This window comes from Lissotriton helveticus, chromosome 3_1 (assembly GCF_964261635.1).
Source record: "Lissotriton helveticus chromosome 3_1, aLisHel1.1, whole genome shotgun sequence".
NCBI classification, from domain to species: domain Eukaryota; kingdom Metazoa; phylum Chordata; class Amphibia; order Caudata; family Salamandridae; genus Lissotriton; species Lissotriton helveticus.
The window spans coordinates 1,837,918,556-1,837,946,316 of record NC_136061.1 but is presented as its reverse complement, the minus strand read 5'-3'; the positions used below and the strand labels follow the sequence as shown (position 1 = coordinate 1,837,946,316).

At 42.0% G+C, this 27,761-nt stretch overlaps 1 protein-coding gene across 1 annotated transcript in view; it reads right to left on the bottom strand.

Annotated features, from left to right (window-relative positions):
- The window catches only part of LOC144824333 (uncharacterized), a 610,480-nt gene that overhangs the window by 212,262 nt on the left and 370,457 nt on the right, over positions 1–27,761 (bottom strand). Inside the window, exon 17 of the mRNA XM_078683450.1 lies at positions 21,243–21,274. Coding sequence (XP_078539576.1) covers positions 21,243–21,274 — 32 coding nt within the window. The remainder of the gene's footprint in view (positions 1–21,242; positions 21,275–27,761) is intronic.

Sequence of the window (27,761 nt, the reverse complement as noted above, 5' to 3'; positions counted from 1 at the left end):
TGAAACAAGAGGAGACTGTTCTGTTAACTTGTGTGTCAAATGTAAGGTGATCATCTACTATGACACCCGTTTTTTGCAGCTTTTACAGGTAATGGTAGACTTCCCAAAGTTCAGGCCACCAATTTCGATCCAGGCAGAAGATTGACTTCCAAAAATGATGACCTCTGTCTTCTCAGCATTCAAGTAAGGGCAATTTTCCCTCATCCATGTACCGATTGCTTTCATACAGTTGTCAGAATTCATATCCCTATCTGCTCTATGCTCTGGCATAGATGCAATGATCTGAGTATCTTAAGCATAGGAGAAAACCTGGCGACCAAATGATCAAATAAGTTTGGCTAAAGGAGTGACATAAAGATCAAATCGTGTGGGGCTTAACGAGGAGCCCTGAGAGACCCAACAGGGAAGAGAGAAATGTTGGGACTTGAGCTGACTAGTATTCACTATCTGGGTATTATTTGTAAGGGAGGTTTTCAGAATATGGCTTGGCAGTTCAGGCTTGACTGTTCCCATGAGGCAGAGGGTCAAGACTGATTTGCATACTGCTGCATCTGAACTGGGGTGGCAAAGTGAGCTAAAGAAGGATGATGGATTAAACCCAGATCTGTGACTGGTGGTGAGTGTCTGAAAGGTTTCAGCGCTCCGTTCATCATCTCCTTGTGTTTGCTTTGTAAACTCTAAATTGACAGGGTATGCCCAGTCGTGGGTCCCCTTATCACTGTGCCACTGGATTCAAGCTAGCCTGGCTGATGAGGGGTGTTACCCAGAAACCGGTCCCTGGATGCTTGTTTCCAGTCCAAAGAAGACATGGCTTGGCAGTTCGGGCTGGACTGTTTCCATGAGGCACAGGGTCAAGACTGATTTGCATATAGCTGTGTCTGAACTGGGGTGGCGAAGTGAGTAAAAGAAGGATTATAGACTAAATCCAGATCTGTGACTGGGGGTGAGTGTCTGAAAAGTATCAGCGCTCCGTTCTTTATCTCCTTGTGTTCACTTTGTTTGCCCTAAATTGGCAGGGTATGCCCAGACATGGGTCCCTTGCTCACTTTGGCACTGGATTCATGCTAGCCTATTATGTAGGAATCTAGGACCCTAGTCTAATTTTCCCGATTCATGCCCATATATAGGTATAATTCACCCAATCCTTATATAGGCATAGGAATCATTACCTTATTTAATCTTAGCCTATACAGCCCAAATATGGCATGGCTACTTCCACTAAACTCCGAGAAGCCACAACGGTTTCTTGGAAAAACCCGCCTTCTGCATTCAGGGACTTCCCCTTGCTTGAATATTAATTAATCCAAGAACTCCTGCAGTTTTCAAGGAACTGAGGCACTAGTGACGATATTATGTCCAATCTTACGTCAAACTCGGCACCTTCAAAGTATAAATATGCCTACATTTGCCCAGTTAAACACACGGTGGTTTGGAGCAGATCGACTAACTACTTGCCCGACGCCCTGCTGCTGCAAGTGCCGAAGGAAGCCGACCCTCCAACTGACGCACTGAGAAGACGCTGTCTTTTCTCTTGCTGAGAAATCCAGCTCTAGTGTTTCCAGGCTGCCCTTGCGGGTTGCTGGGAGATCGAGTCCTGAGAGAGAGAGATACAAGACCTCTATCATACTAAACCCAAGGTCCGGAGCTGATTAGACCCTTAGAAAATTCTTGGAACAGATTCTTGGCAGAAAATTACTAGACTTAAGCTACACCACATGTACTCCTCCCTCGTACTAGATGTAGGTTAGGTACACCGGGGTAGGTGTATTTTAGAAGCACCAGTTGAGTACTTTTAGCCACTATTTTATCACTGTATGTATTTCATGCATTTTATGTATTCTATGTTTATGGCTTAGAAACCATATCATGCTTTTACAGTACTATTTTATAATACTATTCGTATTATATGCATTGCACTTCTTAACCAGCATTTCAATTGTAGCAGTGCATTTCTTATGCTTAAGAAATAAGACTGTTCAATAAATACTTTTATTGAAAATGCCCGTCTCTCTATTTCTGAGCAACTCTGGTGAAACGAAGCATGCACATCTGACTGAGTGAAATAGCCATCTATTGTTTCCGCGACTCTAGAGATACATTTCATTCTGGGGAAACAAAGTTGTCATGTTATATGGTTGTCAGAGACTAATCCCTTCTTGTACTTTCGAGAAAGTTTCTAGTGACCTCTGAGCTAGCTGGCACTCACAATTATGTCTAATATATTCGGCAGAAACCTAGTCGACTTAAGTCCTACGTCTAAGCTGCAGGATACATTATTCCAATGCGCAGAGCCTATTGGGAATATAGGAACTACACTACATGGCGCCCAACGTTTGGTAAGGCGATAATTTAACACTAGATACTAGAATAACTCAGTCGTGCTTTTCACACAGACCCCTTTCTCTCGTAAAAAACTCCAATAGACGTCTGGAGTGGGTGAAAGGCTTAATATCCACCAAAACCGAGTAGGACGGAAAATCCTATGTATTAGTTTTTGGTTTGTACAACGTTGAAGGATAAAGTTTTCTAAAATATTGTGCACCAAATCTTTGTTTCCTTGAAACTTGTTCTGCAAACTCTTCAAACAGTAAAATAATGGTTACTGACGAAGAAATAGCTGCAGCAGCAGTACAAGCAGATTTAGATGACAGAAATAGGCTACAGAATGACCCGGATGCTATAATCATCCCGGTCAACGTAAGAAAAACTATAATTACAGACTCATAAATAATGGAGTATCACCTAGAGGTGGTAACGTTATCTTTGTTATAGAGGCTCATGAATATCGGCAGACAGAGGTATTCTATTCATGGATTCATTTTCCTCCAGCAGATGGTGTAACACACGAGTTTCACTACTACAAAGTAGAGGAACCTCCCGAGGAATACGTTCCTTACGAGGATGTTGAAATACCATTAACTTACCAAGAGCATCAGCTCTGGTTCAAAGGCGCCCTAAAACATGAAAATCACATTACCAGGCTCGGTCCACTAGGTAGACCAGGAGCAACATGGCCGGTACTAGCCAGCTATACACCACATCCAGACATTGAAAGGATGTCAGATGCAGAATTGTTAGCTGAGTTAAAACAGTTAATTAAAATACATAGACAATTGGTTCAATATGTCATGTAGACATAAACAGTCCAACCAGCTGTAAGAATTCCAGCACACCCCTAACCAGGGGAACACAATAAAATCACACCACAGACTATGCAGCCAGTCATTGGTAAACTACCAGCAATACGAGAACAAATTCCGTTGTGGTTAGCACAAAAAATTACTCAAATAGAGGCAGTATTTCCTGATAGTACGCCTCATGAGAAACACAGGATGCTGACAATCTGTTTACCTATTGGGATTGCACCACACGTAGAGGATTGTGACACTTGGGTCACAGTCTTTGCTTCAATCTACACTAAAACACATGGTGTACCGTCCATGGCGGTAATACCAGACGTTCTAAGACAGATTCAAAATCAATACGGTCAAGAGCCGGCTTTAAATGTAGGTATGAAGTTACTGAAAGATTTCAAACAGGTCTCGGCTATACTATTAGCCAACATTAAAGGTGAAGCATCATCAGTGGCAATCCGCCAGAATCTAAAAGAAACAGATATTACTGAGCAACCATATGAGCTTGCCAGAATTATTGAAAAATCCTATGAAGAACTAGGTAGAGATAGTTTGGGTGGGAAACCAGTAAAACCACAACTGACAGAGAATCCTGAAAAAACTTTTATGAAAAATAATCTCACTACTCCTAAAAAGAAGTGGGAGAACACTAAACAAACGCTTCCTAGAGAGAAGCATTCCCAGTCCGGAGGAAGATCTCCCCAATGAGGAGGTAGGTCTCCCCAACGGGAGCCCTCTGAAAAGAGGTACAACCTAAGAAATAGGCATACTTTAAGAAAACCTGATAGATATCAAGATAATGATACACGTTCCTCTCGTACCTTTCAGACTTCACCGCAGAAATCAGAAAGAAGAGGATGGTCAGAACAGAAAGAAGAACGCGTGAAATCCATAGACGAACAGTACGTTCCAAAAAATAAGAAAACTCAATTCACCAAGAAGAAGGTAGCAAGTGTAAAGATCAGACATGCAGAGGATTCTGAGGACACAACTCAAGAATGGGGAATGGGCTCAGACAATGCCAGACAGCGCAGCAGAAGTAACCATAGGTCGCAAGATCCTGAAGGAGCATCTGGAAACAGTGGACTTGAAGAATGCATTCAAGTTGAAACTGCCGACACCAGGGAAAGTGTACCCCACAAGTTATATGAAGTAACACTCCAGATGGAGGGGGAAATAACTAGAAATATAAAAGCTCTCTTTTGGGACAAGCTTTCCAAGGGTTATGACATACTTCTAGCTGAAAGAGACTGGCCACCTGCAGTTGTTAGGGAGTGCCCACACGGCGAAGAGATAATTATGCCAGCCTTCTCAAATCACATTCCAATTCATAAAAAATATACATATGCCAGGAAATGGGCAGTAGCTCAGGCTCCAGCATTATATAACAATCACGTAGGATGGGATGAGGATTCTCCTCACCACAAAATCCAGTTACAAAATCAACCTACTGCTCAGAGGCAGTATCCAGTCAAGCAAGAAGCTAAAAAACAAGTCATGGAGATCTTAGATCAACTTTAATATCAAGGGGTGTTTGAAACATGCACCTCATCTATGAACAATCCTTTGTTTCCTGTCTCCAAAACAGACAATACATATTGTCTAGTTTTGGATTACAGACACCTAAACTCTTGTTGCAAAACTTTTGCAGTACAAAATTCACATAGTGCAGCACTGATGAATAACATTGTGCGCAAAAAATATAAAACCGCATTAGACATTTCAAATGGGTTTTTCTGTCAAAACATTGCACCGTAAAGTAGGCACTTGACCGCTTTCTCAATCTTGAGGACACAGCGACAATGTTACCGTCTCCCCCAGGGATTCAAGAATAGTCCAGGGTTATTTTTAGCCAGAGTAACAGAAATGTTACAAATGTACGATGATGAGGAATTATCTTATGTCGATGACATATATCTTACAGACGATGATTTGGACGTGCACTTGAAAAGAGTGAATACCATAATACTTGGGTTTGCTTCTGAAGGGTACAACTTCAATTTTAAGAAATCACGAATTGCCCACCTCAACGTCCTATTCTTAGGATACGAGTTGTCAAGTGAAGGCAAAAGTCTGGCAGCAAACTTTCTTGAGAAATGTGCGCTGCTCCAACCTCCATAGACGCTGAAAAACTTACAGTCAATTCTAGGTTTCCTGAATTTTGGAGGAGCTTATGTTCTAAATTACGCAGAAAGGGTTAAACCTCTCTACGAACTAATCAAACCTGATTTCAAACCAACTAATTGGACTAAAACGCACACAGAAATTTTGCATTTAGTGCAAACAGACATGTTAGCAAAAACACAATTAGATACACGTGAAAATACATGCAACCGTGTTATCCGAATCATCCCAGGGAGATGCGGATACACGTACCTGACTTTTAATAAAGGTGAAAAGGTACCAATAGCATACAAATCACACTTGGGATGGTAACTATAAATATATCATGGTCGCAGTGGATTCCTGCACAAGATTTATTTGGATGTGGCCCCAGCGCTTGGCTGATGCCAGAACTGTTATAAAGGATTTGAGAGTCTTTATCGGCACATACACAATTGGCACGCTACATTCTGACCAAGGTCCTGCGTTTAGCTCTCGAGCTTACAAGGAGGCCATGGCTAGCTTGGGCGTTGCATTGCGGTATTCTAGTCCCTTCCATTTTGAGGGTAATGCGGTAGTGGAAAGAAAAAACAGTGACATAAAGCAATCCACAACAGCTAAGGTATTAGGTTCGGGTGATGGGTGGGTCAAACATCTAATAAGTGTCCAACATAGTCTTAACAATCTACCAAGAAATTCTCTGGGAGGAGTCACTCCGTATGAACTAATGTTTGGTACTAGAATTTTAATCGAAGACCTCGATTGTCAGACTTCAGTGGTGGAACAAAAACCCTTTGATGTCAAAGAACGTTTGAATGTTTTACAGGACTTAAATGAAACAAGAAGAAGTCTGAGTAATACAATACAGAAGCAAACGCCCACTGAAGAAAAACCACCTGTCCCAGCAAGGCCTGTCTGGATTCCAAAGATTGGTTATCTGGTCAGGGAGAAAATCGTGGTAAAGAAGGAATTTGGGCCTTCTTACAGAAAAGCACTGCCTGTCTTGGCCATCCACGGAACAAGATCAGTTTTACTACCGCCCCTTGCTGGTAAAAGGGAGAAGAGAGTTGTATCAACATGTGGCCGATAATAAGTAGTAGGCCCAGTGGACTCCCGAGAAGTAGCAGATGACCAAATCTTGCTACAATCCAAGAGGTTCAAACTGAAAGACTTATCACCTTTGATAAACCTGCAGTAAGAAAAGAAGGACCATGCAACAAAGCCATGGAACTTGCACCTCTGGAAACCCAAATAACAGTCCGTCAAGACACGCCTGTCTACAATGATGTGACATCTGACTGTACAAACATGGCGAAACAAGAAACAGCTCCAGTGATTTCAAGTAATCCTGATGCAATCCCAACAATTGACAGAACTGCTTCTGGCTACTTTATCAACTTCGATAACTTTTCTGAGGATCCCAGTGAACCTGAGGATAAACCAGCAAAGAAAAACTTCAAGGGAAAATTAACAGAACTACTCCTTCATCTACTGGAAAAAACATATCTGGTTTCACCATGGGTTGAATTTTGGATTGGATTAGGTATATTTTTCCTCCTGCTCTGGCTTGTACTAGTGTTAAGCTTGGGAAGGATGATTGATGGAAAATATAGTACTATGGACACAGCAAGTAAGAAAATCAACTTGGTCCTGAAACCTTACAAATCATCTCATCGTGAAAGAGGAGGCCTGTCAGCAGTGAACATCACAGCCGTTCCTATACGTGGGGGTATAGCATGGGACAGAACTGATTATGACATCTATGGTCCGGTGGAATTATTGAAGATTTCACATCAGTTTAAGGTTTCTTTGAGTGACTTTGTCGCACCCAGTAAATTTTCTGATGATTGGGACTTTAAGACTGTTAACAACATGATGAACGATTTAGAAATGTCAGCTACATTTACAGAACATGACTACTTAGAAGGGTCATCAGATTATGAACAAATGTATTGTTTTAATCATTATGGTCACCATTATTTGCATAAATCTGCAAGCCCTAGAAATGTGTTTCACTACAATCAATGGGAACATTGTCCTACTCCGCCGAAAGGCAGCTATAAAACATTTCAAGAAAAGTTTTCGTACTTCTAAGGGTTTAATGTTACCAATCCAGAAACGTTTTATTTTAAAAATCTAAATAAGACAGGAATGAAAACAATGTTGACCAATACTAAACAAATTTATTCTGCAAACTTTTATGTTCAATTGTCTGCATTAGGTTTTAACTTTTGGAAAGACAACATTGAGGCGAAAACTGTCTGGGGGACTAAAGATTGGCAAGTACAAGGTATAGAAGCCTTATTTAGAGCCTGCATCATCCCAGAACAAAATATGTTTTTAAATGACACAGTTCAACAGACGTCTTGTCTTGGCCTGACTAAGATTAAAGATTTAAACAAACTGTCTATACCTAAACCAACAAGTGACATTATTAGCACTTCAGATGAGGAGGTAGACGTACTCTATTTCATTAAACAGAACAGAACTAATCCTGATTGGAAAAAATGGTTAATCTGGCAAATAGACACTAATAACTGTCAAGACAGATTCCTGAACAAGACACAAGGGTTCACGGTGAATCGGCCAGATCCAAGATATTCCCAGAGACAACATCCAGGGATAGTAACCACTTACAGTGTAGGGAAGCTGTGCCTTGAGTGGCTTCAGAAATCTACACTTCCAGAAATTAAACAACACTTATCTTTACTTAAAGAAAGCAATGATTTGCGAGATTTCTTAATGGGGCCTCGCAAACCACGGCAAAAACATTTCATATACGCCGGAATATATGCAGCATACAACGAAATATGGAAAGTGACGCAAATGGAAAATGCTGAAAGAATACAAGAAATTGATTGTATTCATTTAGAAAAAAAGCCTCTCTGTAGTGGACAATGGGTTAACGACTCTGTCCTCCAGAATTTATTCTTTGGACAGCATCGTGTCATCTGCCATTGACTTCATAGAACAAGACTTGTTAATGATACAACATGACCAGTCTCAATTACGTTCTATCATACTGCTAGGCGGGACGTTGCAAAATCTGCGTTCAGGCTATGTGCCATGGCATCTAATCAATACCACGTCATTGTTTGCTGTACTTAACCTTACAGATAAACAAATCTCTTTGGCACAAAGAGGAGCAGACTATACGGTGCTGAGCATTGAAAATCTAGAAAGATTGTAATTCAAACTCGGGGGGGGGGGGGAGTCGAAGATTTTAGCATATGCGGACGATCTTGCCATAACAACCACTAATCCCACGGACTCAGTAAGGGAAGTGGAAATAGAGGCCCAAAAGTTTGGAGAAGTCTCAGGTTATTTTTTGAACAGGGGAAAAACAATGATCGTTAAAAATTCTGGGGCAGCTTTGGTGGATAGTAGAGTTACAGAGACGGCTAGATACTTGGGGTGGAAATTTCTGCAAATGTGGTTGACATTGTGCAATGTAACTTAGAGTCCTTGCTACTTAAGACCAAATCTGATTTTAACAGAATAAATAGTCTACACTTGACACTGTTGGGAAGGTGCAATGTTATAAAGATGCTACTCTTGCCCAGAATTTTAAACTTCTTCAGATCCATCCCACTGGAGGTTAACAAAACCTGGCTCTCCGCCTTCAATCAAGCTATCTCTAAATTTTTATGGGCAGGGAAGCACCCGCGGAGAGCGCTGAAATACATGACCCTTCCTAAGACGCGGGGTGGGTTGTCTGTCCCCAATATTCAGATCTTTAATTGGGCTGCAAATCTTTGTCAGATGACTGATCTGCTGGGGAAAGGTCCTCTAGGGCTTCTAGTCGGATCTTATCCGTCCATTTATAGGTTAATGCTTGGGGGGGAAGCACACGGGTGTTTGATGAGGCATATTGATTTTGCCTACTTTAAAAGAGTAAAGTTCAAAGTCTTGCTGGGTGCTTTCAAAATTTGGACCGCGATTAGGAAAAAACCTAAGCTGAATAGGATCCACAGGTATACGCCCTTGCAAAATAACCTACTTCTACCAGAAATCTTCAACGATGGCTATATGGAACTCTGGAGGGAGAAAGGGATTCATATATTGCGGACTTAATACAGGATAACACAACACTAACATTTGATGCAATAAAGGAAAAATTCGGAGTGGGAAATAACCACTTCTTTAAATTTTTACAAATTAGGGATTTTATTTTCGAAAAAGAAGATTCAGGGTTATAAAATCCCCCTTATGGAGGCGGCCCTGGGGACTCAAGGGGTATCCATCTCTAAGTGTTACATACTGCTTAGCGATACAATGGAGGATGACCTCGCTAAACATTTGGACTGATGGCAGGATAAGGTTCAGGCGGACGCAGGGGTGTGTGAGGACTCCTTGCTGCTAAGCTCAACAGCAGCCATCTCCGCCAACATACAAGTTCAATGTTTTAAAACATGGTTAAACGTATATATCACTCCTTCTCGGATTTTCAAGTGGGGAGGCTCTACAGGTATTTACTGCTCTCGATGTGGAGAGCTCGCTGCCGATAGTGTCCACTTGTTTGCTACCTGCCCCCGCTTAACTGAATTGATTGGCAAAATGGCGTATTATGTTAAACAAATTTTGGACTATGATATAACGCTGTCTCCACAAGTCATTTTACTGGGGGTCAGCAATCAGGCTTTGACAGTGCCCAGGAAGACCTTGCTTTTTATTATGATGGCTGTATATAGTCTTTCTATAGCAGCTGTTTGGTTAGACAAAGATCCTCCCTCAGTGCACTGCTGGCTGTGAAAACTGTTAGCTACATATCGTTGGGAGAAAGAGATATACGAACGTAGAGGCCTGAGAGCTAGGAAAAGAGGCGGGATATTTGGTCTCCAATCAGCACCAGGATTAATGAACCTATGTTTTAATTTTAGTTGAAGAAAACGACCATATGTGCTTGAAACATTCCGGATATGGCGGAATTCTGGGGCGATACAGATCATTTTAGGGAGCTGACAAGACTTAATTGTGTAAAAAGGGGAGTTTAGAGGAAGGGCATTCTTCCCTGCAATACCTGCTTTATTCATGTATTTTCTTTCAGGAACTCATTTGCTGTTTTCTTTGTCACAATCTAATCCAAAGTATAGCCTCCCAAGGTTCTGGGAAAAAGGGAGGAGGGGTTGGGGGGATTAAAACAAAACAAAAATGGATATATATTATGTTTATGCTTATATGGCATGTATCATTTACAATTTTTCCTTTTCCCTTATGTATTTGCAACAAGCATATGATCTGGTTGACCAAAAAAAGATCTTTAAAAAAAAAAAAAAAACTACATAAATTACAATTAACAGTTTCTGAGAAACCTGTCATTGAATGGAAAATTCATGGCACCATTACGATACCTGACGTCTCACCTATTTCGGTATTGTCTGGAACATATACCAGCGGGCCTGTATGAAAGGATGGGTAAAGAATACATTAAGTCGACCTGGGTTTAACCATACACACACAAATGTTGGAATGGGCGACATGAAGTATTCCTTAGTGGTAAGAATAGTAAAAACTCATTGAGTGGTACACTTTTGTGCCAGGGTATTAATTTGCACGAATCCTGCGACGGTTCTGCAAATAACCTCTCGTGCCACCTGCATGGTTCCCCCTCCACAGCGATAGTACCGATTTCAAGGCAGCTATCCAATGGCAGCTACGTTATGCTCAATGATCAAAGCTGTTGTGGCATGTTGCCAGGAAAAAGTTATCTCGTAACTTTGTCGTCCACGGTCACATGTTGTATGCAAGTATTGTATCCAAAAAGTGAGACAGGAAGGGAGACGGCTTTATGGCCTTCACTGAATATCTCTTCTATACGAATTGATACTTTAAGCAGAATGAAAGCCATTCTTTTACAAAAAAAGTGCCACTGACCTCGTCTAGAGAAACGTATGATCTGCAAGTAGCAAGGTCTTCTGCAGAGATACATACATTATTATCAACAAATTGCCCCGTACGTTTAGCAGAAATGTTAAGTAAAATCTTAAACATGTCTGATACCAGCGGCATCGCACATGTATTTAAGACGTTTTTTTAGGGACTGTTAACACCATTTGAAGCAGTCCTTGGCATTTTTCCAAATTTCATGCGCTCTGTGTTCGGCGGCCTGCCTCTCATCTTGGGACTAGTAGCAGGAATTCTATTTTTATTCCTTGTGCTCCGATATGGCAAGTCCGGTCACCAGCAACACCGAAACTACCGTGGAACAATGCCTCCTTGCAATGAGGTATCGTGAGAGGATTTCACAGATTCTTGGCTTGGCTCGTTTACGAGATCTGAACACAACCTGGTTTCTATCGGTCAGACCAATCTGGCAAGATTGCATCTTACCTGTTCTTCGATGCCTGCTTTGCGGACAGGAATGCGTGTTGGACATTTGTCTTACACTTCCATCAGTACTGCCATCGGATGTTGACGCTTTGCTAGGTCCAGTAACGGCTCATGCATCGTGTTGCCCCCAACGGCTGCCTATTCTGATGACGACATTCATTGAAGTCTCACCGGCAAGTCTAACTGAGGGTGAGATACGAGAAACTACAGGCATACAGGTACCATCTACTACGGACATTGCTAATGCATCAAACTCTGACGGCGATGATCCACACTTCTGCACTTTTGATCTGCTAACTGAACTGGTTCCACTTTCACCTACCATGGTAGACGGTTTCTTTGCCAGCCTAGATGATCTGATGTTTTCTCCTGACACTCCTGAGAATAACGTTTGATTATTTCTCACAGCGTTTGAACTCTGCAATTCGGCCTTCATTTTTCAAAACGATCCACTAATTTGAACTTTTTCCAAAATAGAACTTTTGGCACAGAGTAATCTGCTTAATGTAGAACTATTCTTAGAGAACAAGATTTTGTGTTTGAACTTCTAAAATGACAATATTTGGCTTCAACCTCGAAAACAAACACAGTTAAAAACGTATGCTATCGGACAGATTTCAGGTATCAATTGATGAATGTACTTTCGTTTTATTTAATGAGAGAATATATGCTCATGATTTATGCTTGATTTCAGATGACGCCTATAACTTTTGCATACAGTATATACTCATTTCATGTGAACAAGCCTATTCAAATGCATTTTCGTATTTTGGGGTGGGATTGTGAACACTTTGCTTTAGATATGTTCAGTGCTTAGGTATTATTGAACTTAATAATCGTGGAGTGGGTGTTATGTAGGAATCTAGGACCCAAGTGTAATTTTCCCGATCCATGCCCATATATAGGTATAATTCACCCAATCCTCATATAGGCATAGGAATCATTACCTTATTTAGTCTTAGCCTTTGCAGCCCAAATATGGCATGGCTACTTCCACTAAAGTCTGAGAATCCACAACAAATTCTTGGAAAAACCCGCCTTCAGCAGTCAGGGACTTCCCCCTGCTTGCATATTTATTTTTCCAATAACTCTTGGAGTTTTCAAGGAACTGAGGCACTAGTGACGATATTATGTCCAATCTTACGTCAAACTCGGCACCTTCAAAGTATAAATATGCCTACATTTGCCCAGTCAAACACACGGTGGTTTGGAGCAGATTGACTAACTACTTGCCCGACGCCCTGCTGCTGCAAGTGCCGAAGGAAACCGACCCTCCAACAGACGCACTGAGAAGACGCTGTCTTTTCTCTTGCCGAGAAATCCAGCTCCGGTGTTTCCAGGCTGCCCTTGCGGGTTGCTGGGAGATCGAGTCCTGAGAGAGAGATACAAGACCTCTATCATTCTAAAACCAAGGTACGGAGCTGATTAGGCCCTTAGAGAATTCCTGGAACAGATTTTTGGCAGAAAATTACTAGACTTAAGCTACACCACACTTACTCCTCCCTCATACTAGACTTAGGTTAGGTACACCGGGCTTGGCGTATTTTAGAAGCACCAGTTGAGTACTTTTAGCCACTATTTTATCACTGTATGTATTTCATGTATGTTATGTATTCTATGTTTATGGCTTAGAAACCATATCATGCTTTTACAGTACTATTTTATAATACTATTCGTATTATATGCATTGTACTTCTTAACCAGCATTTCAATGGTAGCAGTGCATTTCTTATGCTTAAGAAATAAGACTATTCAATAAATACTTTTATTGAAAATGCCCGTCTCTCTATTTCTGAGCAACTCTGGTGAAACGAAGCATGCACATCTGACTGAGTGAAATAGCCATCTATTGTTTCCGCGACTCTAGAGATACGTTTCATTCTGGGGAAACAAAGTTGTCATGTTATAAGGTTGACAGAGACTAATCCCTTCTTGTACTTTCGAGAAAGTTTCTAGTGACCTCTGAGCTAGCTGGCACTCACAATTATGTCTAATATATTCGGCAGAGACCTAGCCGACTTAAGTCCTACGTCTAAGCTGCAGGATATATTATTCCAATGCGCAGAGCCTATTGGGAATATAGGAACTACACTACAAGTCTAGCTGATGAGGGGTGTTACCCCAAAACCGGTCCCTGGATGATTGTTTCCGTTTCAGGGAAGACATGGATTGGCAGTTCGGGCTAGACTGTTCCCATGAGGCACTGGGTCCAGACTGATTTGCATATAGCTGTGTCTGAACTGGGATGGCGAATTGAGCTAAAGAAGGATGATGAATTATACCCAGATCTGTGACTGGGGGTAAGTGTCTGAAAAGTTTCAGTGCTCCATTCATCATCTCCTTGTGTTTGCTTTGTTTGCCCTAAGGTGGCAGGGTATGCCCGGACGTGGGTCCCTTGCTCACTTTGCCACTGGATTCAAGCTAGCCTAGCTGATGAGGGATGTTACCCTAAATCCGGTCTCAGGATTCTTGTTTCCAGTCCAGGGAAGTCATGGCTTGGCAGTTCGGGCTGGACTGTTCCCATGAGGGACAGGGTCAAGGCTGCTTTGCATATAGCTGTGTCTGGCCTGGAGTGGCAAAGTGAGCTAAAGAAGGATGACGGATTAAACCCAGATCTGTGACCGGGGGTGAGTGTCTGTTTTAAACCCAGATCCGTGACGGGGGATGAGTGTCTGAAAAGTTTCAGTGCTCCGTTCATCATCTCCTTGTGTTTGCTTTGTTCGCCCTAAATTTGCAGATTATGCCCAGACATGGGTCCCTTGTTTTTGCTTCTTTCCAAGTGCGTAGGCTCTTTGACTAACCGTGTTAAAGTATCAATGAGAGTGACTAGGTTTCTAATCATTTAGTCCTTCAGATAAAAGTTCAAATCCCCATGAATAGTACAGCTAGATTTGCCTAAAGAAAAAGGTTCATCAGTTGACCTATTTCAAGTAGAAAAGTGGATCTGGGGCCAGGAGGGGCGATACATCAGCAATCCAGAGAAAGGTACTGTGTGGTTAATCTTGAGATAAAATTTCAGGCTTCTCAAAAAGGAGGTGTTCTCACTGCTTCCATTGACCAGGAGTGTATTTTTATAAATTATGGCCAAACCATCTACTACCCTCCCCTCTCTGTCCTGTCTGAGAATAGACTAACTGGGGTGAACTGCTTCTATTGAATCTGGGATGGACATCCCACGTGGTTCAATGACCTGTGCTGGGTCTGCTAACACCAGGGGATGTCCAAAAAGGTAACATATCTTTTACTTAAAAATGTAAAAAGGACCTGACCTAGTGCAGCAGTGTGGACATCTTCAGTTGTTGGCCACACATTTGTTTTAGGGCACTGTTCAGCTTTTTCCGAGATAAGAGACTTTCTGCTCTCTTTGAAAGTGACCACAGCCTTCACTGAATTACAATTAATGTTGGTATTTTGATGACAAAATGTCATATGGAAAATCACTCAGATTCCTGTGCTTAAGGAGAGGACTAAGGGGCACATGCTTCAAGATAATGAATTGCAATTCCTAATAGAACTTTTTAAGGAATGGCTATTTAGGAGTCGCAATTCCTTATGAATGTAGGAATCGCAAAATAAATAGCGATTCCTACACATTCTCTAATAGTGGTTCGCTATTAGGAAATGCATTCCCATTCATTCTTATGGGCCTGGATGCCCATATGAATGAATGGGAAAGCATTCGCAATTTGCGATTACCAAATAGGTAATCGCAAATTGTGAATGCAATTGCAAGGGTGCTAAGGGGCCTAAGGACCCCCTGATGCACCCCCAAAAAAGGTAAGAGTGCACATGTGGCACACACACATGTGCTTAGGTCATGTGTATGCCTCACATGGCACTTTGAAAAATGCAATTGTATGCGTTTTTTCTAAGTATTGCAAATTACCATCAACTAGAATTTGATTAAAATTTGCGAATCCGTAATGCAAAGTCACATTTAAAAAAGCTTCATGCATTGCATTTAAGGGATCGCAAAATGTGATTCCCTAAATGCATTTGCAAAATACGTAATCGCAAAAATTTCAATTACCTCTTTTGCAAATGCCTTTAGGTTTGATTCAGCAGAAATGGCTTATTACCAGTCGCAAACGGGCCAATTCTGCGAATCTGCGCATTTGGGACCAGTAAAAAGCTTGATGCATGTGCCCCTAAGAGCCCTATTTAGAGTTTAGAAGACAGAATACTCCATGAAATAAGTGCTGAATGTCCTGCCTGCCACAATGGCAATCTAAATATGGAGAATGAGATATCTATCACATTTTGATGGAGTGCAGCATCTACCAACTCTACATACATCAATGGAATGTGTAGAGTAATCTATACTTCGATGATTAGTCACATTTAATGCAATTACGTAGTCTAGCTATAAATAAGGCTCCCTTTTTTCCATTTATACAGATTTTTACAGATAAATACAGAAAGAAATCAATGTGGTTTCTGCCTGCATTCATTTTTTAAAGTGGATAAATACAGAAAATTGTGCTCTTTTTAAGTGACTTTCCATGCTGTCTTTCCTGGATTATCGGCCAGCAGCTGAGCAGATGGACAGCATAGGAAACAAAAAACAGGATGAAATTTCTTTAAATAACGGCATATGTCAACATACATTTATAGTTTATGCTAGTATTTACTAGTGGATGTATTGTTATGTAATATTTGACAGCTTAAATAGCTAAAACACGCCAGACATCAAAGAATGAGTGGGCGTCTATCAGTTTACTAAATGTTTAAATTTCTCAACTTCATTTATATGCAAAACACAAAATAACTATGGAAAAATACAGATAAAATGGGCAAAAACGAAATATAGATAAATACAGACGGATATGTTAAAAAAAATAACATAAAACTGGGAGCCCTTGCTATAAATTGTAAATGTGCTGTCTTAGTGATAGTACATTGATATGATACCCATATGCACATGGTATATGTTAGTAATGAAGTACAGAAGGAATCTTTACCAGTCCCCATTAGTGGTCAATTTGACTACAGCTGAAGCATACGTTAGGCTTTTCTGTTTTAAGTTTCTATTTTTAGTTAATTCTGGTGGGGTTTTTAAGGGTTTTTCAGTGATTTCAATACCTTAAAAAACAGTTGTTGTCAGTGGTTACACATTTGATGCCACATTGTCCTTTAGGTGTTTATGGAACATTTTGCTTTAGTTATTGCTTCCTTTCTGCTCTGAAAGTACATGGTATATAAACAATGTACATACAGTGTATATGAGGTCCACATACATTTTTACAAATCAAACTAATTGTAGTACACCATGCAATACTTCTTCAGAGAGTCTTTGGTCATGCTGGCTTGCTCTTTTCTTCTCGTGTAAACTTTTATCTGTGAAAAAGCCTTCTCAACATTGACATTTGAGAGAGGCAACACCAAAACAGCCAGCACAAAATGTGCTAACTCTGGCCACTAACAGCTTTCCATGCTAATACTGGTACAACCGAAGATTGCGATTCTCTGGGATAGATTCTTCAACATATGCTTTGAACTAGGCCTTCAGAGTAACTGAAGCGGTCAAAAATGAAGCAATACTTTTCAAATGCTGGAGAAAATTCCCCTTTATGGAACTTGTGCAGAGTACCACAGTGAGGCTTCATAGACTTCAAATGCAATGTAATCTTAAGGGACATTTCTATGCATCATTGCAAGCCATTTCGTATGCATTGTATAATAACATTTCCTGTATTTCTCCTCAACATTTTGTTGCTTACCAAGTGGTATCTAACATGGAACATGTTGCAGTGCCAAAGTCACGAAAAGTATCACCCATCCTATGCTCAAGGAGATGTTTCACATCATCACAAATTACACTGAACACTTTGTAGACACGGATGTTTTCAGGCTCTGTTGTTTTGATTATGTACACTACGGAAGTCATGTTTTCCTGTAAAAATCTAAGCCTGCAGTAGAGTGTACTTTTCTTTCACATCACTTTAAATATGCGACCGCAGATCCTCACATTTCTTGCCTTTGGCATCATCAGTAAGCAAAAAGTCTGTGAACAATTGCAACATGGCTAATATAACATAAACTCCTCTAGGACTGATAGCCTTTGGCTAAATGACACAGTTGGGATGACTCACAAATATGCCCAAAATTTGACATATTCGTGTCCTAGTTCCCAGGCATAAAAAAACAATGCACTAGAATGGACTACAAAGTCAATAGCATTCGTTAATAACTCTGAATATTGTAAAGATGCTTTCAGCAAACCATCTAGCAAGGACTGTTATAGGGAAGCACTATTTGACAGGTCGTCACAAAACATTTTCATAAACGTAGCTGAATCACTGCAAATACAAATGATATACCTCCAATCTTTGTTGAACTTGGTAAAAACTTTTTGCAGCAGCGTTCAAAATTTTCAAACAGTCTGGTGTCATGTTTTTACCACTATCCCAGATGCTTGGCTACAGCACTCTTTTCACATATACCTGCCGCTACACCTTGCATTGATTGTTTGAAGCCTGGGGTGTTTGGCAGATCACCTACTGTCAATACTGACTCGCTAGAAAAGGGGGCTGATGTATCAAAGGGTTTCACCCATTCTCTGTCTGTGGGTAAATGTGCTGGTACAGATTGGAAAATATTCTTATGAAACCAGCCATTATACCTATCGGTGATATAATCAAACATAATCAAATATCAAATATGATTTTGATATTTCCTGATTCTACACAGTTTATAAAATAATTCAATAAGACTTAAACATGATTCTAAACCCTGCATTTTACAGATAAGACCACAAAACTGAAAAAACAACAAAAGGAAGAAGAAATAATATTTTAGTGACATCCCTAAATAAGTAAACTCAAGCAGAATTTTAGCTCAGTCTTTCTTGCTGCTAACTTGCATACATACGTTATATTGTATCGGCCCCTTCAGGAAGAAATGAAAAGTACTCCTCACATTTATTTTCCTCACTCTGAGTGGCATTTAGTTTGTGGTTGTGCAGATGTTGGTATGTATACACTGGTAAGGACTATTTTCTTTTCAGTGGGTTTTAATCAGTTATTATAGGCTTAAACCTAAAACAGGATAGCCTAGGCAAAGTTAAACACTCCTTGTTCAGTGATAATATTTTGGGACCTGGAAGTAACAAAACATTGTGTGATGACAAGTATATATTAAATATGAAAACTGTACTGGGAAAATATGTATGTCAATAGGAATCATGCCATTTATTTTTAATAAATAATTGAACCGGGTTAATAGAGATTACTTTCAAATCTGGCTTTAAGATTCAAAACTTTGGCAAGGTGAATATAGAGCCTTTATCTCCCATTTTGAAGCTCAACAATCCACTAAATAAACCTACTAAAATCATCATTAGCTAATGAGTATGAATATAAGGAGAGTAAACTGTAAAGGACTATGACTATGACAGCATCACTCTGATGCTCTTTTGTATGTAGATGCTCATAGTAAGGTCCACACAAGACTGAAAATAAGCAAAATAGGGACACGTTTTCAAACTATGGGCCTGATGTACAAATAAGTAATTCCATATAATAATAGAAAATTGCGAATTGTATTTTTGTGACCAGTAAAGGATATTTAAAAACCGACCTATGTACAAATAGGTTGTATGTCCGAATGAGGTCGCACACTGCTCGTCCCATCAGCGTGTGACCCCGGAGCATGATGGTCGAAGTAGTCGGTATCAGCGGGTGCGCTTCTACCCGAGTGTTGAATCTTGAGGGTGTTCACTGGTGTGCTTGCCATTCCTGGACACGTGTTTCGCGTTCATTAACGCTCATCAGCAGGGATTAGGCGTGTGCACAGGGTTGCTGCGTGGGCTGCCGAAAATATTCGTATGTCCAGATACCTCTTAAGGCGCGCAGGTGCGTTATCTCGAGGCCGTCACCTCCACCGGCTCAAGGGAGCCTGTATAAATAGTATGTCCGAATGAGGTCGCACACTGCTCGTCCCATCAGCGTGTGACCCCGGAGCATGATGGTCGATGTAGTCGGTATCAGCGGGTGCGCTTCTACCCGAGTGTTGAATCTTGTGGGTGTTCACTGGTGTGCTTGCCATCCCTGGACACGTGTTTCGTGTTCATTAACGCTCATCAGCAGGGATTAGGCGTGTGCACGGGGTTGCTGCGTGGGCTGCCGAAAATATTCGTAGGTCCAGATACCTCTTAAGGCGCGCAGGTGCGTTATCTCGAGGTCGTCACCTCCACCGGCTCAAGGGAGCCTGTATAAATAGTATGTCCGAATGCAGTTGGCTGACGAGCCTGGGACCCCGCACCTGCGCGCCTGAGTGGTACTAAACCTGGCAATATTTGGCAGCCACCGGCAACCCCAGAACATGGCCTAATCCCTGCTGATGAGGGGTAAATACCCCGAAACACGTGTCCAGGGATGGCGAAGATAGCAAAGATAGCAGAGAATCGAAAGAAGATGCATCGCGGAACACGAACTACACTTACCACAGTCCTTCGGGGCGATCCCGCTGGTGTGTGAGTAGTGTGCGATCCCACCCCCAATTGTAATGTTAAAGCTCCCCCGAGCAGTTGGCTGACGAGCCTGGGACCCCGCACCTGCGCGCCTGAGTGGTACTAAACCTGGCAATATTTGGCAGCCACCGGCAACCCCAGAACATGGCCTAATCCCTGCTGATGAGGGGTAAATACCCCGAAACACGTGTCCAGGGATGGCGAAGATAGCAGAGAATCGAAAGAAGATGCATCGCGGAACACGAACTACACTTACCACAGTCCTTAGGGGCGATCCCGCTGGTGTGTGAGTAGTGTGCGATCCCACCCCCAATTGTACAAATAGGTCAGTTTAAAAAAATCTGCATCATAGTGGGCCATAATCAAAACTACCTCATGACTTTTGATGAGGTAGTTCACAAACTGGGACTCACGAGGATTGGAAGCCATCACAGCGATAGAGGCCTGCTGGGTGAAGCAGACTACCAAGTCTGTGAGTGTCTTTCTTGAAAGCAACTTGTTTAAAAAAAAATACAGCCCTTTTTCTTTAAAAGAAACCGGACTGCATTTTTTTAAAAACAAATCAACAAACTTTTGTTTTTTACACTCACAATAGAAAGGAGTCTCAAGGGGACCGCATCCCTTATGCAAATGTTTTACCACCCCCCTTCAAGCTGTTGGCAAAATATTGGTTTTTTGCAACCGCATTTTGGTTGCAAACATTAGGACATAGCATAATGATTCAGTATTTTGAAGGGACACCTACAACATGCCCCTACCAGATAACAAATCAATATCCATTTTCAATCCTATTTTAGGAGATGGAATTAGTACATAAGAAAATTAATGCATTTCAATGATTACAAGGGCTGAATAGGAGATCTTGCGATGTTTAAAATACTTAGCATATCTGAGCCTTACTTCTTTTGAGGTATCACTAGGCTCTACATATTGCAATACACTTCCCTACTGTGTAAAACAATTCTAGACCATGGTGCACTGTATAGAGTGTGAACGGACTGCTGGAGCAGCTATGTATAATGCAGCCATCAGGATACAGAACTATAGGACATGCAGAGGTATCACAAAATTGACCTGAGAATACAATTGCGCTTTTATTTCTTTAGGTACTACCTGGCTATAATTCTGTTAATAATGACTATTTGAGCAAATTAGTTGAATCTTTTACATATAAAACTGGTGTATAACTGGTTCTTAGTTCTTACCTTTCTTCTTTCCCCTGTAGGTGCTTTACAGGCTGAAATAAATTAAAATAGAGAGTTTCAGAAAATGTAATATATTTCTTAATGATCAACATTTGGTATGTTCATGTATTCTGATGTCAGTCTGGTCCTTCATCATACTTTGCTATTCTCAAACATGTTTGGTGAGCTGGATTAAAGATAAGCTGCATCAAATTCTTATAAAAACAATTTTATAAAAACAAGAGAGATCTTTGGCTGCCTTGGAAAATCCTAACCAAATAGGCGGAATGTGATAAAATGTCACCTGCACTAAATATAAAATGCAATATCCATACAATTTCTGAGGACGCACTACTGAAAGCACGCTTTGAATGAACAATCACTTGAGAACCTTAACCAGGAAAGTGTCTGGAAGGTTAGCATAGATCTATAAGAGGAATATACAAGTTTGTTTCGAGTGGGGTGATGTGTCTTATAATCTCCAGCAGAATTAGTTTTTTAGGTGTTGTGTTTGTTTTCCAACTTAATACCTTTTTAATTTCAGGTAAGTCTTATAATTTTTCAAATCGAAATTAAAGGGGTGTCGGTTGGATTTTGGGATATTAGAAGTGAGATGGTTAGCCAATGAAGTACAATGACATCATTTAACAACATCATCAATCCCAGATTGTTACTTTAAATTTTGCAGCAAAAAAATGCCACTCTGTCAGTGAGTCTAGGATGAGATTTAAGAAATGTGGTGTTGGGCACACTACCCAAAGCTAGCTTTCATCAGGACTTTTACTGAAGGGGCAGTATGCAATTTTTTTCAGTGACCAACTTTTGATTTGCCGGAGATTCAGGTTTCTGGAGTCTGAAGGAAAATCATATTTTCCTATACTGCACAGAGCAAACCCTATGGCAATAATATTCTATTTATCTTCATGTTTAATATACTTTGCAAAAAGACAAAGTCTATCAGCCACCAGACAATCTGACAAAAAAGTATTATTTTGTCCAATAATTTAATCAGTATATGTAAAAGATACTGTCTAAAATGTTACCTTGTTAAATACTGGAACAATGTTTGCTAACAAGTGTTATTTAAAATACTACTACAGTTTCTAATAACTTGTTTTTTCCTTTCATGTGAGGGCAAATAACTCTTGTGAATATGAAAGCCTGAGTTCACTTAAACCATGCATCATGTCTGGCTCAATCCAACCAGGGTAAAACAGCAATTGTAAAACAATGAAATGTAGTCCTTCTTTTTATAACGGGTAAGTTCACAGAGAATATGTATAATGATCTGGCAAAATATGTTGCTAAGTCCAGACTGATGTACCTAGTAGAAGACAATAGGCTGGAGGGTTCAGTTTAAGGGTATGGGCAGCACTCTCCTTTTTCTCTCTGATATAAATAATTGTGGCAGTACTTCTCCTTCAGCAAATTATTTCTTTACAGTTGTCAAAGGGTACTTACTTCATCCAGCAGGTATTTCAATGAAATTTAATTCACAAAACTGTTTGATCTATTCTAAATTATCATAGTTGGCAAACTTTTTGAATTTGAGTAAGTCATACTGAACAACTGAATATTATACGTTATTGAAGTAAGTACTTTGAACATGCTTGGCTATTTAGCTGTATGCTTTGTTAGGTTTATGCTACTCGCTATTTAACAGAACCCTTGATATATTATTATCATTGACATTAATAATATTAATATTGTTATTATCAGTAGTAGTAGTAGTAGTAGTATTGTAGTGGTTATTTTATGAAGCACAATTCATATAGAAAAGTGTCAATGTGCTGTACAGAGAACAACTCAGCGAATTAGTGAAATCAGCTAGAGACCCATTTAAACAATGGAATGGAGGAAGAACAGTCTTGGCCAGATTTACCAAGGCTTTGCGCCGAGTTTTCATCACTTTTGTGACACTAACCCAGAACAAATTGTTGGGGTGGAATTAACTATACAACGCAAATCAGGATTTGCATTAGAAGGTATCCGAAAGTAATGCAAAGTTCTCATAGGCACTCCATTGTGCTACTTTGCACCAAGGCAGCGTTCCATCAGGTGTGCATGGGTATTCCCATGGAACCACCCATGTGTTTTGATGTAAATTCCCTTCTATGAACATTGGCAGGCAGGCATTTGTGACAAAACTTTACTACTTCTCAAGGCAGGGATAACAAGGAGCAGTGTTACCATTTTGCCAAATTTTTCCAACATTGTGTGTATGCTGCAATATGCCGCACAAATACAAATTGGCAAAAGTCTTAAAAAATAGTTTTTGAAAGGACAGGATAACCTTCTGTTAGACCTGGCACCATTGGCGTGGGTCTCCCTTCCATTTTTGCTGTTGTTTTATGTATTTTTGCCGGTGTTAGATGCTTTGGGCACTGTGCCACTGCTGTTCAGTGCCACAGTGCAAGTGCTCCCTATTGTAAATGAATGTATTCATTGGTGATTCCATGACTGACTGTTTGGTATACTTGACAGACCCTAGTACAGTGCACTAGGGGGTGCCCAAGGCTTGTAATCCAAATGCTGCTAGTGGGCCTGCAGCACTGGTTGTGCCACCCACAGAAGCAGCCTTGTAAAATGTGTCTAAAGGTCTGCCATTGCAGAGCCTGTGTGCAGTCTGGTACTATCATGCTGACTGGGCAAGTGCACCCACTTGCCAGTCCCTAAACCTTCCATTTCCTTCATATCAGTCACCCCTATGGTAGGCCCAAGGGTAGGGTGCATTGTAAGTATAAGGTAGGACATAACCTGGTGTGTGTGGCATGTCCTAATAGTGAATTAAAGCCAATTTTGTGTTTCATTATTGCAAGGCTACCTGTTCTCCACCGGCCAGAATGGGCTGTTAGAATTGTTACATTTTATAATCCTAACTGACTCAGAGATCATGGTAGAAATTCGAGTTTAGTATGCCTGAACCTGAAGTTGGTTTTAATATTCTGTGTTTGAAAATACCACTTTTAGAAAGTAGGTATTTTCTTGCCTAACGTTTCAAGCCTGCCTCTGCTAGGTTGTGTATTCCTTTTCTGGAGTTTGTGAATGACAGGGCTGGAGGATTCCAGGAGACAGGCTGGGGCAGCCCAGTGGTGAATAGACAGATCTGCATCTAGATGGGAGGGAGGAGTTGCACCTGGGACCTGAATAGGGCAGGGCCTTCCCTCTACAATGCTGGCTCCACCTCCTGTGGTGTGTCTGATGTCCCTGCTCTGCACACTGAAAGAGGAGAAGGAATCCTGTCAACAAAGTGCTACAGGGCTGTGATTGCCTTCCACAATGCTGGCTGCACCTCCTGTGGGGCATCTGATGTTCTGCCCTGCACTGTGAAAGGAAAGAAGGAGTCTAGTAAACAGAGTGCTCCAGAGCTGGTTTGGACTGGGCAAAGGCCCCTCTGCCCTCAGATGACAAAGGATTTTGGGTATAAATATTGGGACCCTGATCCCAAGAAATTAGATCACTTTTGAACGACGTTTGAAGGACACTTGGGGCAGAACAAGACCTTTGAAATGCTTGTCACCCACTTTCATTGGCCCCAAATGCGCAAGAGTTCAGACACTCATTGCAGGACTTGTCAGAGTTGCCAGGCAAGTGGGAAGAGTGGGAGGAAGCACAAGGCTCCTCTCCAGCCATTCCCGGTGGTCAGTACCCCCTTTGAGCGGGTGGGGATTGACATTGTGGGGCCACTGGACCCCAAGACAGCCATAGGCAACAGGTTCATCCTGGTCTTGATGGACCATGCCACCCGGTACCCGGAAGCCATATCTCTGTGGACAGTGATGGCCCCCATGGTGGGAGGAGCACTAATGAGAATTTTCGCACAAACAGGATTTCCTCACGAGGTAGTATCTGATCGGGAGACCAACTTCATTTCTAAGTATATGAAGTCCCTGTGGCAGGAGTGCGGTGTAACTTACAAGTTCACCACTCCTTACCACCCCCAAGGAAATGGGTTGGTTGAAAGTTTTAACCTCTTACCATGCCTACTCTTTGCATACCGGGAGGTGCCACAGAAATCTCTAGGGTTCAGTCCCTTTGAGCTTCTCTATGGACACCCCGTCAGAGGACCTCTGAGTCTGGTCAAAGAAGGCTGGGAGCAATCTCACAGGAAACCTCCCCAGGATGTATATAGCTACATGCTGCCTTCAGGAACCAGACTAGGTGTTTCAGGCAACTTGCTGAGGCGAATTCGGAAGCCAGCCAGGAGGAGATGAAGCGATGGTATGACCAGAATGCCACTCTGGTAGAGCTTCAACCTGGCCAGAAAGTGTGGGTCATGGCCCCTGTGGTGCCTAGCGTGCTCCAGGATAAGTGGAGTGGATAATTTGAGGTTGTGGACCTCAAAAGTCCAGTTACCTACTTGGTGAACTTGCGGTCTCCCAGGAACACCTTAAGGGTCCTGCACGTCAACCGCCTTAAGCCCCACTTAGAGAGGTCTGAAGTGAGCTTGCTCTTGGCAACAGATGCTGGAATGGAGGAGAAGACTGAGCCCCTTCCTGACCTCCTGTCTGCCACAGAGCAAGATGGGTCAGTGGATGGTGTTAACCTCTCTTCCACCCTGACCCAGGAGTCACAGATGACTGCCCCCAGTTGCTGGGACAGTTTTCTGATCTGTTCTCCCTGGTTTCTGGTGTCACAGATTGGTTTGTCCATCATGTGGACACAGGAGACAGCTTACCTGTGAAGCACAAGGCTTACAGGGTAACTGACAGGGTGAGGGCTAGCATCAAAGAGGAGGTCTCAGAGATGCTTGCGCTAGGGGGGATTGAGTCCTCTAGCAGTCCTTGGGCCAGCCCAGTGGTTGGTCCCAAAGGCTGCAATGCCTGGTGCCTCATCCAAACTCCTGTTCTGTGTAGACTACAGAGGGCTAAATTCAGTCACAAAGACTGACCCGCACCCCATCCCCAGAGCTGATGAGCTCATTGTTCAGCTAGGGGCTGGACGGTACCTCAGCACGTATGACTTGACGTCTGGGTACTGGCAGATCGCCTTGACTGATGGGGCAAAGGAGAGGTAAGCATTCTCCAAACCAGATGAAGAATGCCCCTGCCACCTTTCAGAGGTTGGTCAACTAGGTGTTGGTTGGGCTGGATGAGTTAATTGCCGCCTACCTGGATGACATCACAGTGTAAGTTGGGAGGAACGTCTGCGCCACCTCTGAGAAGTGTTGTTGGCCCTGCGGAAGGCAGGCCTCATGATCAAGGTGAGTGAGTGCCAGATGGGGCAGGGTTCTGTGGTGTACTTGGGACACCAAGTTGGGAGCGGCCAGGTGGCGCCCCTGCAACCCAAGATTGAAACCATCCTGGCTTGGGAACTGCCGCTTCACAACACAAAGCGCCATGCATCACCAGAGGAGATAATAGACGTCGCAGCAGACGCCGACGTATCGCCGGTAAGCATGTCGCAGGAAAGAAGGATCGACGTTGCATCAGACGCCACGGCATCTCTGAGAAGGGTGTCGCATTGCCTGTCGCGGCTCATCACCGGAGAAGAGGATAGACATCGCGGCAGATGCTGTTCCATCACTTGGAAGAGTGTCGCAGAGCCTGTCGTGACTCGCATCGTTGTGGAAGCAACTCGCACCGCCAGTAGAGAGGATCGACGTTGCGGCAGATGCCGCCGCATTGCTGGGAAGCCTGTCGCAGGGCCGGTCGTGGCTCGTGTCTTGTAAAGTATCTTGCATCGCCGGAGAAGAGGATCGACGTCGCAGCAGACGCCACCGCATCACCGGGAAGCGTGTTGCATCAAGGAGAGAGCATCGTCTTTATTTCTTTGCACCAGAACTTTGCCGCATTTCCATCGCTGCAACATTACTTGTTGTGGAAGCGCAACGCATCATAAGGTACATTGACGCAAAGTGTTGTATCTTAAGAACTGAACTTAACTAAGCTAAAACTACCATCTAAAAGTACAGTTTTGTGTATTGTTGTTGTTAATTGGTCTTGTGGTAACTCTATATAAAGTATACTTATTTTTGATGTAAAACCAGTGTGGTGTTCATTTGTAGTCTTATCACTGGGTTACAGTATGTGGTCACAAATGTTTGAACACTGCCTCTGGGATAAGCATATCTGCTCGTGCTAAGCTATCAAGGGGGTGAGCAGGGGTTACTTTAGCAGAGTATCCCCTTTACCCTGACTAGCGCAAGGGTCCTATTTGTCACAAGTACCTACCTGTGCCAACTAGAGACACCCAAATCTAACACCTTCCAGTACAAAACTTGTGCTTTGGATAGTACACACAGCAGTGCACTGTTCCTCGATAGTGTGCACTGGCGCACGACAGACAAAAGTGCACCTGCACTGGTGGAGAGAAAAATCTGCAATATATTATTAGATAGGGAACATTTTTCTCAAGGGAGCACAACTTTGGTGCTATGTTTCCTTGTGTCACAAAACAGTAACTCTGGTCATCTATATTTGCTGGGGAGAAGGTATCCTAGGAAACAGTGGACCCAGAATGGCAACAGAGGAAATAGAATAAATGGGAATTTGCGGTTTGTGACGATGGGAGGAGAGGTAATGGTGAGGGACAAGAAAG